Here is a 15,757-nt window from a genome sequence, read left to right as displayed (position 1 = left end):
TTATGGAGTGTATACCATGCTGGACAGTGTTGTCTCATCATTTCCTTGTATTCTACCATCTATCTGTCTGTCTGTATCCATCTGTTGTTTCTTGGCTTAAACTGAGATTGCAAAATCCCTGGGGTATGCACTATATTCTTGTCCTGTAATTATACTGCATCTAACATAACGAGGTTCTGATCTATGACTAGGGCTCCAAGGCACTAAAGGAACACAAACAACAAATAATAACAAGTGTTTGTAGGATTAGCCCCTTAATCTCTGTGTGGTGAATATGCACTATTATCCCCATTTTACAGATGGGGAAACAAAGAGGAAGATGATCTGCCCAAGGCCATACAATGAATCAATATCAGTCAAAATCAAGATTAGAACTCAAAATGTATAAGCAGTCAGTCCATTCTTCAGACATCTGGATCGTGCTGCTTTTGTTATTGGGGAACAACAGAACATCAGCTTCTCTTTTGAATTCCCAGGTGCTTGGCTTTAGCATCACCCTCTGCATTTGGTCCCTTGGAAAGAGGAGGGAAGAGCCACAGACAGGCTTTGTCTACGCTAAATGTTTTTGCAGCAGAAAATATGCTAATGAGGGTTCATTAGCATAAACTGTGACATCGTTAGCATATTTTCTGCCATTTCTTTTTGCGCAAGGGGTTTTGCGCAAAAAGAAGCAGTGTAACTGGGGGTTTTGCCCAAAGCAGAATTGGTTACACTGCTTCTTTTTGCACAAAAACCCCTTTCGCAAAAAGAAATGGCAGAAAATATGCTAATGATGTCGTGACTTATGCTAATTAATCCCTCATTAGCATATTTTCTGCTACAAAAACGTGTAGTGTAGATATACCCCTAAAGTGTATCTCCAGCTGCTTTAAGGGTCCTTGGGAGCCATGATCATCTGGAATAGTTTCCAACTGCTCTAACCTACCAGGGATCAGCATAGATCTACCCAGAGAATAAAAGAGTCACAGAGGGCATGTCTTCACTAGGAAATTATGCTGAAATAACTAAATTTGAACTATAACTCCTGAAATAACTTTAGAAATAAGCTTATTCCCCAAGGTAAGCAGAAGTTATTATTTCAAAATAACCAGTCCCTTATCGTATATATAGTAGCCCAATGTCTGAGACTCCGTAATGCTGAAATGCTGGCTGTTCCCTCTGGGCGGCACTGTTGCCTCCCAGGCTGTTCCCTCTGGGCGGTGCTGTTGCCTGAGTCACGTCCTTTGCCTCACGCTGTGGCTCTCGGATGACTTCTGCACCGCTCAGCCGGGCCACCGCGGGGGAGCAACCGGCGCAAGCGGCTGTTTGGGCGCCGCGGTCCCCATGCAGCACCCTAATGGGCTTAGTTGTGTGGCTACTCCGCTTGCTATTTTGAAATATGGGGAGTTATTTCAAAATAACTCCGTAGTGTAGACCAGGGCAGTGGGATCCCTGTGTGCTCCAGTCCACTGTGTTGCCAGCTGACAGCATAGAAGAGAATCTGATCAGCAGTGTACTGTATAGCTACTGAACATGAAATCTGTTTAATGACATTTTCATTCAGAATGATGGTGGCCTTATGTTTCTCAAAGAAGAATTTACATCATGGTGTAGGGAATGGGGGAACAGAGGTTATTTAAATAAGGAAGGAAATCGGTGGCAAAGCATTGATCACATGGCAGCAGAATTTCAAACAAAAATATGTGCATTTTAATCCTCCCAGTCATTCCGATGAAAGAGAACCCTAGGGTTACATGAAACCAGCAGATTTCAACATTGCTAACATACAACGTAACTTTAATCAATTTATGTGAGTGGAGAGAAATAAAAACAAAGGCAGTATAAGTAGGGCTTACAAGCCTAATAGTCAAGAGTATCCTATGATAACGGCAGAATACTGAGTATATTGATATAGTAAATTACGGCAGTGTTTTATATATATATATATATATATATATATATATATATATATTTAGTGCAATCCTTTGCTTCATCTCTGTACACATTCCTGCCTTAAAATGACCTTAAATTCTCAGAAAATCAAAGAAAACATAAGTATCTCAAGGGAAGGGCTGAACAAACTGTGTAATTCCTATTCCACAAGAAAATCCAAGATTTCAACATTTGTGTTCATCCCAAATTAAGACAAAAAGCTGATATACCTTTTTTTAAAGATGAACAAATACTCCAAAAGATTGCATTCAGAGATACTGAAATATTTCAGCCAGAACACAATATTTTGACATTGCTGGAATGGAAATGTTTCAGTCTGTTTTTTAAACCTACCTGGCAAGTTTTGTTTTGAGACACTTCAACAGTAAATTGCATTTCACAGTTATGGAGCTGTGCTTTCTGAGAGTTGTTGTTCACCACTCTCCTCCCTGGGCCAGGCTCCCTGGACAAACTATATCTCCCACCATGCACCAGCAGTCATGAGACTCTAATGATGCAGCACTTAGCTCGGATAGAAATGAATTTGTGTTGCATTATGAGAGATGTAGTCCTCTAAGAGTAGAAACTACAGTTCCCGTGAAGTCAGAGCTGTACCATGCATAGGATGCTTTAAGAGGTGGCCACCCCAGGCCTGCACTTTGGGGGAGCCATGTGGCAGCCATCTCAAATGTCCAGTAGACAGGCACATTCCCCCCACATTCACCAGGGCCATGGGAGCCAAAGTGTCCCAGCAGTCTGCTCTGTCCCTCTCCACCGCCCACTTTCAACTGGCTATGCTCAACTTCTCCATGGCAGCAGGAAGCAGAGTGCACCAGTCCCAGAGGAGGGCCTGTGGGGGGATTGCCCATGCCCACGCCCCATGTTTGGAGCACTCAGGAGTGCCCCAGACCCTCCTCCCCCTTGGAATGGCCCTGATTGAGGCAACGTGCAATGATGGGAAATGCAACTTAATATTAACTGATTTGAAAGATTTTGGATCAGGTCAAGTAACAAAATATTCATGAACCAATCAACTGTGTATGCAGAAGGATGGACTTGTCAGGAATCAGACCAATCCAGGCTTCTTCTGAGCTGCAATGTCTGGTCTGCAAAAAATCCCAGACACAAAAAACCCACCCAAGCAGAAGATGGAGCCTCAAAAAAGAGGCAACGTTTGGGAAAGCCCAGACATTTGGTAACTCTAGGCAGGCTAGTGCAGAGAGGAAAGTGTCAAGAACATCACGCTTCCCTCTGGATCTCTTCATGTAAGTTTGGCAAAAAGGGAAGGGAGTATGAAGGAGAAATCTATCTGCATACATAATGAAATCATTAGGCTAATTTTATTAGCAAATTAAATGGCAACATAATTTATATGTTGAAGGCATATTGGTCCTAAAACTAGTTTAAATGGCAGTGCAGAGGATGGCATTGGATTAGTTTTTGGTGGATGCAAAGCGAGTATAACTTATACACTAAGAAGGCAGAGTGAAGGGTGGGGTAGGAGAATAAAATGCCACATATGAAAGGTGTCAGCTAGAGCAGGCTCCTGTGCATGAGTGTGGCAAGGAAGAGATTTTCTGCTGAAAGCCTTTGATATGTCATGTCACAAAAATAGAGCAAACGACAGAGCATTAACCTCACTTAACCAGTATAAATCCATTTACTTCAACGGAGTTTCATGTGTGTAAGCAAGAGGAGATTCATGTCCTAGTGATGCAGTTTATATGACAGAAGCATTCTTTCTCTCTGCATACCTGTCTCTGGTTTTCCGTCTCTAGCCTCAGTCTTGCTTCTACGCATCTTCTGGTCTCTAAGAAGGCTTGGCGCTGAGCTCTGTCTGATAGGTAGCTGATGAAGATTCCTGCTGTATTCATACACATAAATAACACTGTCTGAGCGGCAATCTGAAATAGATAAGAAAACAGGACTTTGGTCTGATGACTGAGACAAAAATATTCATTTTAAGAAGGAAAACGAGCCTGCTTAAAAGTCACAGACGCGGTACAATTCAACAGTTAAGAAAGTTAGTCGAAAAAAGTCTGTTGGATCTTAATTAAAGGTGTCAAACATATGAAATGCATTCTGCCTGAACGAAGAAATATGCAGTATTTGGGAGGGAGGCATTAACTCTAGCTGAACCATGAACAATGTTTCTAGGAGCTGACTCACAAGGGACTAGTCAAGAGCAATAACAAACACCATTAAAAATTTATTTTTCCGTAAGGCCCCTTCCAGCTCTACATTTGTAAAATCAGTTTTGTGATACACTTCATGGTATAAGAAGTGAGCTACATAACCCTCCCCACCCAAAATAAAGGTAGCATATCCATTTAATGATGAATTTCTGTTGCTGTTGTATTAGTTTTATTGACACTCAAAACTACCTTGTTAGTAGATGAAGACAAAGAACTGGCACACAAATTTCTGAATAACAAATAACCCAAAACAGAAACCCAAAGCATAATGGAATATTTGCAACAAGACTGTTGTATAAACAGAGATTTTACTTTGTCCCTGTCAGATAAAAATGCTAAGAAAATTCTCCTCCCTTATAACTGCACACTACACTTTTTCTGCTAGTGGAAGAAGGGGCATTCCACTTCTTCCTCATCCTCTCTAGGCATGCCCTAAGCTACAATAAGATGTGTCTGTAAGGGCACATTTACAAAGCAGGGCAAAAACTGAATTAAGCTACACAACTTCAGCATGGTCATTTGGGTAGCTGAAGTCAAAATAGTTTAATTTGGCTTACGGCACTATCTACACAGCAGGAAATCGAAGGAAGAGCATTCTTCCTTTGACTTCCCTTACTCCTCGTGAAATGAGGGCTACAGGAATTGGAGTAAGAAGTCCTCCATCTCAACATTTTTTCAAAATAATGGCTTGCTGTGCAGATGCGCATTTTTTTGTTTTGAAATAATGTCAGTTATTCCAAAGTAATGCTGCTGTGTAGACATACGCAAACTGAGCTATGCTAGGGGATTTGGCCCTGTAAGCACAGTGTACAAGGTCACCCTAATTCTTCTTGTTGTCTCACTTTCCTCCCAGACCTTTTCAAACCAAAATCCCATTCTCATCCATCCATCCTGGCACACGTGAACTCTTTGGGGTGATTCTCATGAGTAAAGCTAATCAAACATGCATAATTCACTCAACATGTTTGCAAGATGAAATCCATAAAGTTAGTAAGAAACAGAGGGAGCCTTTCAGATAGAAATAAATTGCTGTATAATGTTTTATACACTATACATGAACAAAAATAATTGCAGCCTTAGTTATCTTTTTCTGAGCCATTTCTGCTTTAGGTTGCATGTTCTTGTGATCCTCTCTTATGTTACATCTAGCTGATAAGTATCTGTTTGACCTTATGGGAGAAATAATGCAAAGCAGGTCTGGATTCATTGATATGTCAAAAACACATAGGCTACGTCTACATTGGCCCCTATTACGGAATAGGCATGCAAATGTAGCACTTTGGAAGAGGCAAATCCGTGGGGGATTTAAATATCCCCCGCGGGATTTAAATAAACATGGCCGCCACTTTTTTCCGGCTTGGAGATAAGCCGGAGAAGAGCGTCCAGACTGGCGCGATCCTCCGGAATAAAGCCCTATTCCGGAGGATCTCTTACAACTAGGAATAAGAGATCCTCCGGAATAGGGCTTTATTCCAGAGGATCGCGCCAGTATGGACGCTTTTCTCCGGCTTATCTCCAAGCCGGAAAAAAACGGCGGCCATGAAAATGCAAATGCCGCGGGGGATATTTAAATCCCCCGCGCATTTGCCTTTTCCAAAGTTCTACATTAGCACGCCTATTTCACAATAGGCGGCCAATGTAGACACAGCCATAAGGTTTTAAGAGAAAATTCTCTCCTGCCAGCTCCCTAACTCTCAAGACAGAGCTGCTGTAAGTTACAGTAATGGCCTAAAGGCAGTTGCCACTTACTGAAGTTGACTATAGTCCCTGTGGCTATATCTACACTACAGTGTTTTTGCGCAAAAACCCGCGGACCGTCCACACCTCAAGTGTGTTTTTGCACAAGAAAATCTACAGTCAATCGACAGAACAGAGGGCTTTTTGCAGTGTAGGCATACCTCCTTCTATGAGGCATACCTCCTTTTTGCACAACAGTTCTTGAGCAAAAAGATGTGTGTGGATGTTCAACAGGGCTTTTTTGAGCAAAAAGAGCCTATCACAAAAAGCACAGGGGCTCTGATGGACATTCTGTGAATGGCAATCAGAACTGTCTTGCACAAGAGTGTCCATGCAATGTGGACTCTCTCTTGCGCAAAAGAACATCGCTTTTGCAATGCGTTTTTGAGGTTTGGATGCACTTTTGCGCAAGAAGGTTTTGCGGAAGATATCTTCCGCAAAAAACTTCTTGAGCAAAAACCCTGCAGTGTAGACAAAGCCTATCAGACCACACTCTGAAAATCAGAAGCTACACTCTACACTGCCCTTGCCAGGGTCAGGATTAACTGCATTTCTGCCCCCTTTCTGATCTCTCATGCTTCATGCTGTTACTTGAATTTTACATGATTTGACCAGGCTGTGGGATTCAGTACATTGTGTACACTCTGTAAAGTATGCAATGCTTATATAGCAGATATATCTGAATTTGGAAACTAGAAACTCTTCCCTTAAGATTTTGTGACCAGTGCTATTCAGTGAAAAAATCAGCCTTGTTAAAATCAAAGTATTGTTTATTTTAAAAAAGGCTTAAAGGCTTACCTTGATTCTGACTAAGAGGGATGAGATCATTTCAAATGAAGGTTGAAGGCTATTCAGGTGAAAGTGATCGGAAAAAATAAGAGTTTATGGCTCTAAGAAAAAGAAGGAGTAGTAGCAGCAGAATAAGGACAATGGGTTTCAGAAACACAAATTTTAACAAACCCAAAAAGTAAGTTCCCATGGGGAAAAAGTCTAAGGGGAAAAGATGTTCAGGAAAGCTGGCAATTTCTCAGAGAATATTAAAGGCACAAAAGCAAACTCAAAGTTAAAAATGGGAAGAACAGTAAAAAGCTAATTTTATTCTATTAAAAGCTCTTGAATGACCTGAAAATCAAAAAGAAATCATCCAAAAGAAGTGGAAATATGGATAAATCACTAAGGAGGATGACAAATAGAATAATACAAGCATATAGGGACAAAGTCAGAAAGGCTGAGGTGTTATACAAGTTCCATCTAGCAAGGGAAATAAAAGGCAATAAGAAGATGTCCTATAAATACATTTGGAACAAAAGAAAGATGAGGGAAAGTATAGATCCTCTGTTTAGTGGGGAAGGAGAACTAATAATGGATGACAGCAAGTCATTTAAGGCTTATTTTTCTTCAGTCTTCACTAAAAATTTGAGGATGACATTAATGGGAGACAGTCTGAGTTCTTTCAAGGACAGGATTAGAATTTGAAATGACCTTGAAAAACTGGAGATTTGGTCTGACATCAGTAAGATGAAATCCAATAAAGAAAAGTGCAAAGTATTTCATCTGGGAGGGAAATATCAAATGCTCAACTACAAAATGTGGAGTAATTGGACAGGCAGCAGTACTGTTAAAAACGATCTGGAGAGTACAGTGAATAACAAATTGAATATGAATTAGCAGTGCACTGAAGTTGAGAAAAGGCTATCATCTCTCTGGGGCATATTAACAGGAATGTTGTATGTTAGAACAGCAGGTACTTGTCACATCACAAAGGAAGACTGCCCCACTTAAGTCGGCCACAAGTGAGGTTTTGAAGGACAGAACCAAGCAGATGGAACGCTGGGTGGAATACTATTCACAGCAGTACGCCAGAGAGACCGTAGTTACAGAGAAAGCCCTGAATGACATCGAACCTCTGCCCACCATGACTAAACTTGATGCTGAACCCACCATGGAAGATCTTAGCGACGCGCTAAAAGCACTCTCTTCTGGAAAAGCCCCAGGGAAAGATGGTATTCCCTTGGAAATCCTTAAATGCGCTAACGGTATTCTAGTCTCAGAGCTGTATGGAATTCTCTGCCAATGCTGGAGAGACGGCAGCGTACCGCAAGATATGAGGGATGCTAACATCGTTACTGTCTACAAGAACAAGGGTGACAAAAGTGATTGCAACAACTATTGCGGCATCTCCCTTCTCAGCACCGTGGGGAAGCTATTTGCACGTGTTGTCCTGAAGAGGCTCCATGTTCTTGCAGAGAGAGTCTACCCTGAGTCTCAGTGTGGGTTCAGAGCTGAATGGTCCACCATAGACATGGTTTTCTCTGTTAGGCAACTACAAGAAAAGTGCAGGGAAGAGAACAAACCTTTGTATATTGCTTTCATCGATCTGACCAAGGCATTCGACCTTGTCAGTAGAAAAGGTCTGTTCGCGATTCTGGCTAAGATCAGCTGTCCTCCAACTCTGCTCAGCATTATTAGGGCCTTCCATGATGGCATGAGGGGGACCATCGTATACGATGGATCCACATCCGAACCCTTCGAGATTCTCAGCGGAGTGAAGCAGGGGTGCGTGCTGGCTCCAACACTGTTCGGCATCTTCTTCGCAGTTTTGCTCAAATATGCCTTTGGAACTGCTACAGAGGGCATCATTCTCCGCATGAGAATGGACGACAACCTCTTAAAACTGTCGAGGCTTAGAGCAAAGATCAGGGCGCTTACAAAGCGTATAAGGGAGTTCCTTTTCGCTGACGATGCAGCTATTGCTGCTCACACTCAGCAGGAACTGCAGTCACTCATAACTCGCTTTGCAGATGCATGTATGGAATTCGGCCTCACAATCAGCTTAAGGAAGACCCAGGTGATGGGCCAAAGCGTGGGTAACGAGCCATTTACCAGTGTGTTAGATTACAAACTGGAAGTCGTCCATGAGTTCGTGTACCTAGGCTCTACGATCTCGGACAACTTGTCATTTGATAGCGAGATTAACAAGCGCATTGGAAAAGCCGCCACAACATTCTCCAGGCTGACAAAGAGAGTATGGGCTAATAATAAGCTCACTGTACACACCAAGGTGCAGGTCTACACGGCCTGTGTTTTGAGCACACTGTTGTAGCCAGTGAAACATGAACTTTGTGCTCAAAACAAGAGCAGCGGCTCAACACATTCCATATGCGCTGCCTTAGGTGTATACGCGGTATCTCATGGCAGGACAAGATCCCCAATAGCGCAGTGCTTGAGTGGGCAGGCACCATCTCTATGTTCACCCTTCTCAAACAGAGGCGTATGCGCTGGCTTGGCCATGTCTCACGCATGTTGGATGGTCGAATACTGCAGGACCTTCTCTTTGGCGAACTGGCGTCTGGAAAGAGGCTGAAAGGGTGACCTAAATTGCGCTATAAGGACACGTGCAAGCATGACCTCAGCACTTTCTATCAGTGCGAACACCTAGCACTCGCTCGCCTTAGACAAGTATGCCTAAAAACAAGGAGTGAAGGAAGCTCTTGCTATGTATAAAACTACCTTGGTGAAGGAAGCGGAAGACAAGAGAACCGTCAGGAAGATCCGTGCCCATGATACCAGAACAACATCTGCCTACTGCTGCTCACAGTGCGGAAAGGACTGCCATTCCCAGATTGGATTGTGCAGCCACAGAAGACGCTGCTCGAATCAGTCCAACAGGGGTGCAAACCCATGATCCTTCGGGATCGAAGGATGCCTACGACGGACTTGTCACATTCTCTTCAGTGCTGATGATGCCTGAGCTGGAATACTATGTCCAGTTTGCGAAGCCACACTTTAAGGAAGATAGGAACAAACTGGAGAGAATCCAGAGGAGAGCAACAAAAGCAGTAAACGTTTAGGAAAATACGCCCTATGAGGAATTAGTTAAAAAACTGGGCATGTTTAGTCTTAAAAACCAAAACTAAACTGAGGGGAAAGACCTGATACCGGCCTTCAAATATGCTAAGCCATAGGTCTGCTATAAAGATGATAGTAACTAGCTGTTTTCTGTGTCCACTGGATGCAGGACAAGAAGTAATGGGCTTAATCTGCAGCAAGGGAGATGTACGTTAATATTAGAGACGAGCTTTCTAACTATAAGGATAGTTAAACAATGGACTAGGCAGCTAAGGGAGATTGTAGAAGTTTTTAAGAACAAGTTAGACAAGCACTTGTCAGGGATGATCTAGGTTTACTTGGTCCTTCCTCGGTGCAAGAAGCTGGACCTCGTGAGGCCCCTTCCAGCTCTACATTTGTATGATACTATTACCTCCTCATGGTAACGTAAGTAGGTCAAAGTTTTACAGACACTTGTAACAGGTGCCTGTGTTTTAATTTAGTTTACCCAAACAATTTCCTCCCTTTTCTTGAGAGTCCCTCTTTGAACTGCTATGGTCCTTTGGTTACCCACACAAAATACTCACTCTCTATAGGGGCACCCACTCTTCCCCATTCCTAGGGCTCAGGCATAACCCTCTCAATATAAAAAAATATACTTCTGATACTCCTGTCATCTGAAGAAGTGGGTTGCACCCACGAAAGCTCATGATACCATCCACATGTTTTGTTAGTCTTTAGGTACTACTAGTCTATTTGATGTTTTTTTTAAGTTTTTTCTGTTAGGCTACGTCTACATTGGCCCCTTCTTCGGAAGAGGCATGTTAATTTCCAACTTCAGAATAGGGAAATCCGCGGGGGATTTAAATAAACATGGCCGCCGCTTTTTTTCCAGCTTTGAAGTAGGAATAAGAGATCCTCCGGAAAAGGGCTTTATTCCAGAGGATCGCGCCAGTCTAGACGCTTTTTTCCGGCTTTTCCCCAAGCCGGAAAAAAAGCGGTGGCCATGTTTATTTAAATCCCGCAGGGGATATTTAAATCCCCCGCGGATTTCCCTATTCTGAAGTTGGAAATTAACATGCCTCTTCCGGAGAAGGGGCCAACGTAGACGTAGCCTTACAGACTAACTCGACTACCCCTCTGAAACCTCTCAGTATAAGCACCCACCCTGACCTGTTTCTAGGGCTTAGGCGCAATCCTTTAAATATAGGCACTCACCCTCACCCACTCCTAGGGCTCAGGTGTAACCTTTCCAGTATAGGCACCCACCCTTACCCTTCTGCAGGCTTAGATGTAACCTTATGCTTTGCAGGTTTGTGGGGTCTTTTACCAGTGAAAGAGCTTCACACAGTAATATCCTACTTAACTTCTATTTATTAACAATCATCAAAAACAGATGCACACACCAGGCATACAGTGCTCACCACTCCCAATGAGATAAATGAATTTGTCTTGATGGCCAGTCAGGATCAGGTCCATCCAGGGGACTCCAGTTTCAGGATGGTGTCATTGGCATAGGGTTGAGGTCTGGCAACTCTGATCTTAGAGCTGTGTCCTGGAACTGGTTCCCATAGAATTTCCTTTTGGGCCCCAGTTTATATAGTGAAACCTAAGTCCTGCTTAACCATGCCCTACCCAATTATTTTAGTTTAATTTTGCTAACCAATAGTGACATACTGTAACAGAATTACCTAACCAATCATACCCCACCACCTTAGTTGATTTACACCTAGCAAATTTAATTATACTGCAGACAGAAACAATTAAAAAACAGAGACCATACAGACAAACAATAGGAAAGTGAGGACCTTACAATAGGAAAATGAGGATTCTACAACCTCTACTATTGATAAATAGTTTCTTGCCAGATGAAATGCTGCTAAGCTAAGTTTTCTTTACCCAGCCTGAGATCTGTTTCTTTATGTGGTGACAATGGCTGCCATTAGGACCGGGTCTTCTTCATAGCCTGGTGTGACACTATTTTAATGCAATTTAGATGGAATGTCAGTATGTGACTCCAAGCTTTACAGCTAACGGCTGCTGCTCATCAGTCTGGCCATGGAGGAAGGCTTTAGGCCTTCCAATGTGGCTACAGAAAAACCATATTGTTACTCTTTAATCTGGAGGTTCCTACATGTTTTTTCTACCTTGTCATTGCCTCTTAACATCCCCTCAATTTGTTGTGGAGAAGAGTTCACCCTGAGACAGTATTTTATCTTCCTCTTTGTTTTCCTTTATAACCGCCTATTAAACTAAACCAATAGGTCCACACTGTAGAGAGATAGAAGGTATGAATTTAGAGAGGCTTCCTTATAAGAACTTATATTATGATCACAGGAATTTGAAGACGTGGAAGCAGGGTTTGGTAACACTGCATGGTTGTGTGCAGCAGCTCACTACTGACGCTCTCCAGTTTGTTTCACTAAAGACATAATGTCAGAAGTGCTGAATGCGAAGGAAAACTGCAGTCATTTTGAAGTTAACTCCTGTGTTTGTAACTGAAAGCAGAAGCGAAGGGAGGCACCAAAGAAACATATGAAGCACCAGGCACTGAGGCTTTTGCCTGAGCCCAGTTTTAGTGTGACTAGCTTAAGAAAGAAGGGAAGAAATGCCAAAAATCTCTGGGTTGCAACCTCCTTCTGTCTGGAATTATCACACAATGTTTCCAAGAACTGGAAAAAAATTCAGAGATTTGAATTTTATTTAACAGGCATGGGGCAGAAGAGAAAAATAATAAGTGAAATCAGGGGTTTTTTGCATGTTGTTGGGAAGAAAGCTTTGGATATTGGTAACAATTTTAAGTTGAAAGCATGAAGTTAAATAAAATACTGACCAAATCTGAGGACCATTAATGCCAAAAGGGAACATAACCTTCGAGAGACAATTTTTAATCTGTGGCTTTAGTGACTTGACAGAATCTCTGGCCAGAGATAGAATTATAGGTTGCACCTCTAAAAATTGGAACTCTCTGGTCTGGAGACAACCATAGTTTGACAAGGATTCTCCTGGACCAGAGAGCCCAAGAACCTAGTTGAAGGAGGGCTAGCAGCCCGGCCAGGGCCCGTGGCAATGGGGCCTGAGCCCTACAGCAGTGCTGGGACTGGGCTGGAGAACTCCAGCATCTTGGGCAGCATGGGGCCGAGGAACCTTGGCCGCCCACAGCAGCACAGGGCTGGGGGGCCAAAGAAGCTGGGCCGCCTGCAGCAGCATGGAGCTGGGGGCTGGGAGAATTTCAGCTGCCCACAGCAGCGTGGAGCCAGGGAAACATGGCTACCTGCGGCCATGCAGGACCAGGAAACTGCAGCAGTGCAAGGCCGGAGAACTCCAGCCACCCATGGCAGGCCGGGGCTGGGGAGGGAATAGAGGAGACCAGAGGCAGGGTCTAGTTGGCTTGGTCTGGTGGCAGGGGACACCTCCCCTGGTCTGGCAAATTCTCTTGTTCAGGACTGGTTAGGTCCTGACGGTGCTGGACCAAGGAGGCCCAACCTATATTTGTGGTATTAAAGACAATGTGTTAAGAGAAAGACTGCTCTGTGAAGGAGATTCCTCTTTAGAAAAAGCTCTCCAGATATGCAGGGCAACAGAAACTGTGAAAGTACACGCCAGAGAAATGAGTTCACCAGAAGGGGTTTTTCATGTACTAACTACAAAGAACCTAGCTAGAACAGGTCAAAACAAAGAGTGCAACTGCTCACTATGAAAACCACTGCTAGGGGGAAGGCAGTACAGACTGTCATGTAGAGGGTGTGCATCGCAGCATGACATCAAACCGTGTGTTACCTTCGGGAAACTCTGTCTTAAATGTGAGAAAAATAATGATTTTGCAAAATGCTGTAGATACTAAATGCAGAAAAATCAAGTGCATCCAGTTCCACAAAGGTCTTAAGAGAAGGTTGGCACTGACATTTTACCTGGCAATCAAAGAATTATTCTTGTTCTCTGTATCCAGAAATGTGCACACTGCAGAGTGCCAATAGTAAGTCAGTGATAGCCGGCATGAAGGGAATCTTCTCCTGATATGGAATTTCAGATGAAATATTTAACAATGTGCCACAATTTTTCAGGGCAGATTTAGGCAATTTGAGCATAGGAATTTGGAGATGTGCCATGGAGGCAGGGGTTGGGAACACTGCATAGCTGTGTGCAGCAGCTCCCTACAGAAGCTCCCGAGTTTGTTTTATTAAAGTTTCATTCATTTTTCATTCACTGGTTTGTTATCTAATGAACCTCGAGATCATTACACATACAGTGAACATCCCAATAACTGGGTTATTATTATTTATTATTAATACAGACCAATTCTATGACAAGTCCTCCCTCTCCCAACTTGGACTCTCCCCTAAGGAGTAGGGAGCCCATTGCTGTAGGAGTTTGCTCTGCCATGGGGTAATTCTCACCTGCAAGATTTGGATCCTCTTGCACCATTCAGTTAACACAAAGGTGCTGGAACCAGCACAAAGAACTTTGCCCTCAGTGCAATGTGTGGGGCGCTCTGCCACTCCCATTATGGATACACAAACAGATTCCTACACGCCACAGCGAATCATGTACTCTTAATGTTACTTCATCTTTGTGTATATTAATGAGGTAATGTGTTGTTCATGATAACTAATGGATAGATTTAAATAGAATAAAGCATCATTGGACAGATTTGGATTTTGCAGATGGCTTTTTCCTGGAGCTGCCACTGCTTTCCCGTTCGCTTTAAACTCTGACTGGATGCTTTATGTAAGCTAAAATGGAATTTAAATCCTCAGCTGCTTGTTTTCTTTCCCAAGTTTGTCTTGCTCCAGAGCAGATACCTCACTCATAACTAGACTCGCTCTCTAACATATCATAGAATCATGGAGTACTAGAACTGGAAGGGACCACAAGAGGTTATTAAGTCCAGTCCTCTGCTCTCATAGCAGGACCAAACACCATCTAGATCATTCCTGAGAGATGTCTATGTAACCTACTCTTTTAATAGCTCCAGCAATGGAAATTCCACAAGTGCCATGGGCAATTTATTCCAGTGTTTAACCACTCTGACAGTTAGGAAGTTTTACCTAATGTCCAACCTAAACCTCCCTTGTTGTAATTTAAGCCCAATGGTTATGTCTACACAGCAGCATTATTTCAGAATAACTGACATTATTCCGAAATAACAGAATCCGCATCTACACTACAAGCAGTTATTTCGACATAATGTCAAAATAATGTCGAGATGGAGGACTTACTCTGACTCCTGTAACCCTCATTTTATAAGGAGTAAGGGAAGTCAGAGGAAGAGTGCTCTTTCTTGGACTTCCTGCTGTGTAGACAGCGCCAAAAGCCGAAATAAGCTATTTTGACTTAAGCTACGCAATTGACACAGCACACGTTGCATAGCTTATTTCAGTTTTAGCCCTGCTGTGTAGACGTGCTCATTGTTTCTTGCCTTATGCAGGGAAATATGCAGTCAAACTAAACAGATTGTTGGAAACTTTGCAATGAAGTGTACATTCTCTTCCTTTTCTTTTTTGAGATGTGAAAGTATTTTCTCAGAACCAGAAGCTCCTGAAACCTTTGATCACTTAAACTCACTGAAGCCAATTAAACTGCTCAAGAAGGAAGGCTACCAGAATCTTGTTCTAAACTCCCTAACATTGTGACAATGTGGCTGTGTCTAGACTGCAGGCTTCTTTCGAAAGAGCCTCTTTCGAAAGCATCTTTCGAAAGAGCCTCTTTCGAAAGATCGCGTCTAAACAGCAGGCGGATCTTTCGATAGAGGAAATCTGCTTTTTCGAAAGAGAGCACCCAGCGAGTCTGGATGCTCTCTTTCGAAGACGGCCTCTTTACATTGTAGAACGCCTTCTTTCGAAAGAGGAACTTTTGAAAGAAGGCGTTCTTCCTCGTGAAACGAGGTTTACCGCCATCGAAAGAAAAGCCGCGTTCTTTCGAAATAATTTGGAAAGAACGCGGCTTGAGTCTGGACGCAGGGGAAGTTCTTTCGAAAAAAGGGTACTTTTTTCGAAAGAACCCCTGAGTGTGGACACGGCCTGTGATATTACATTTCGCAGCTGCACAGAACAGGGCATGAGGCACACAAACAGTGACCTTTATCA

The 15,757-nt window shown here is 42.9% G+C and overlaps 1 protein-coding gene across 2 annotated transcripts in view; it reads right to left on the bottom strand.

The window, feature by feature from the left end:
• The window catches only part of ADCY8 (adenylate cyclase 8), a 214,533-nt gene that overhangs the window by 154,316 nt on the left and 44,460 nt on the right, over positions 1–15,757 (bottom strand). For both annotated transcript variants that reach the window (XM_075920134.1, XM_075920135.1), the window contains exon 2: positions 3,666–3,815. In XM_075920134.1, coding sequence (XP_075776249.1) covers positions 3,666–3,815 — 150 coding nt within the window. The remainder of the gene's footprint in view (positions 1–3,665; positions 3,816–15,757) is intronic.

This window comes from Pelodiscus sinensis, chromosome 2 (genome assembly GCF_049634645.1).
Source record: "Pelodiscus sinensis isolate JC-2024 chromosome 2, ASM4963464v1, whole genome shotgun sequence".
Lineage (NCBI taxonomy): Eukaryota > Metazoa > Chordata > Testudines > Trionychidae > Pelodiscus > Pelodiscus sinensis.
This window is presented reverse-complemented; position numbering and strand designations above follow the sequence as displayed.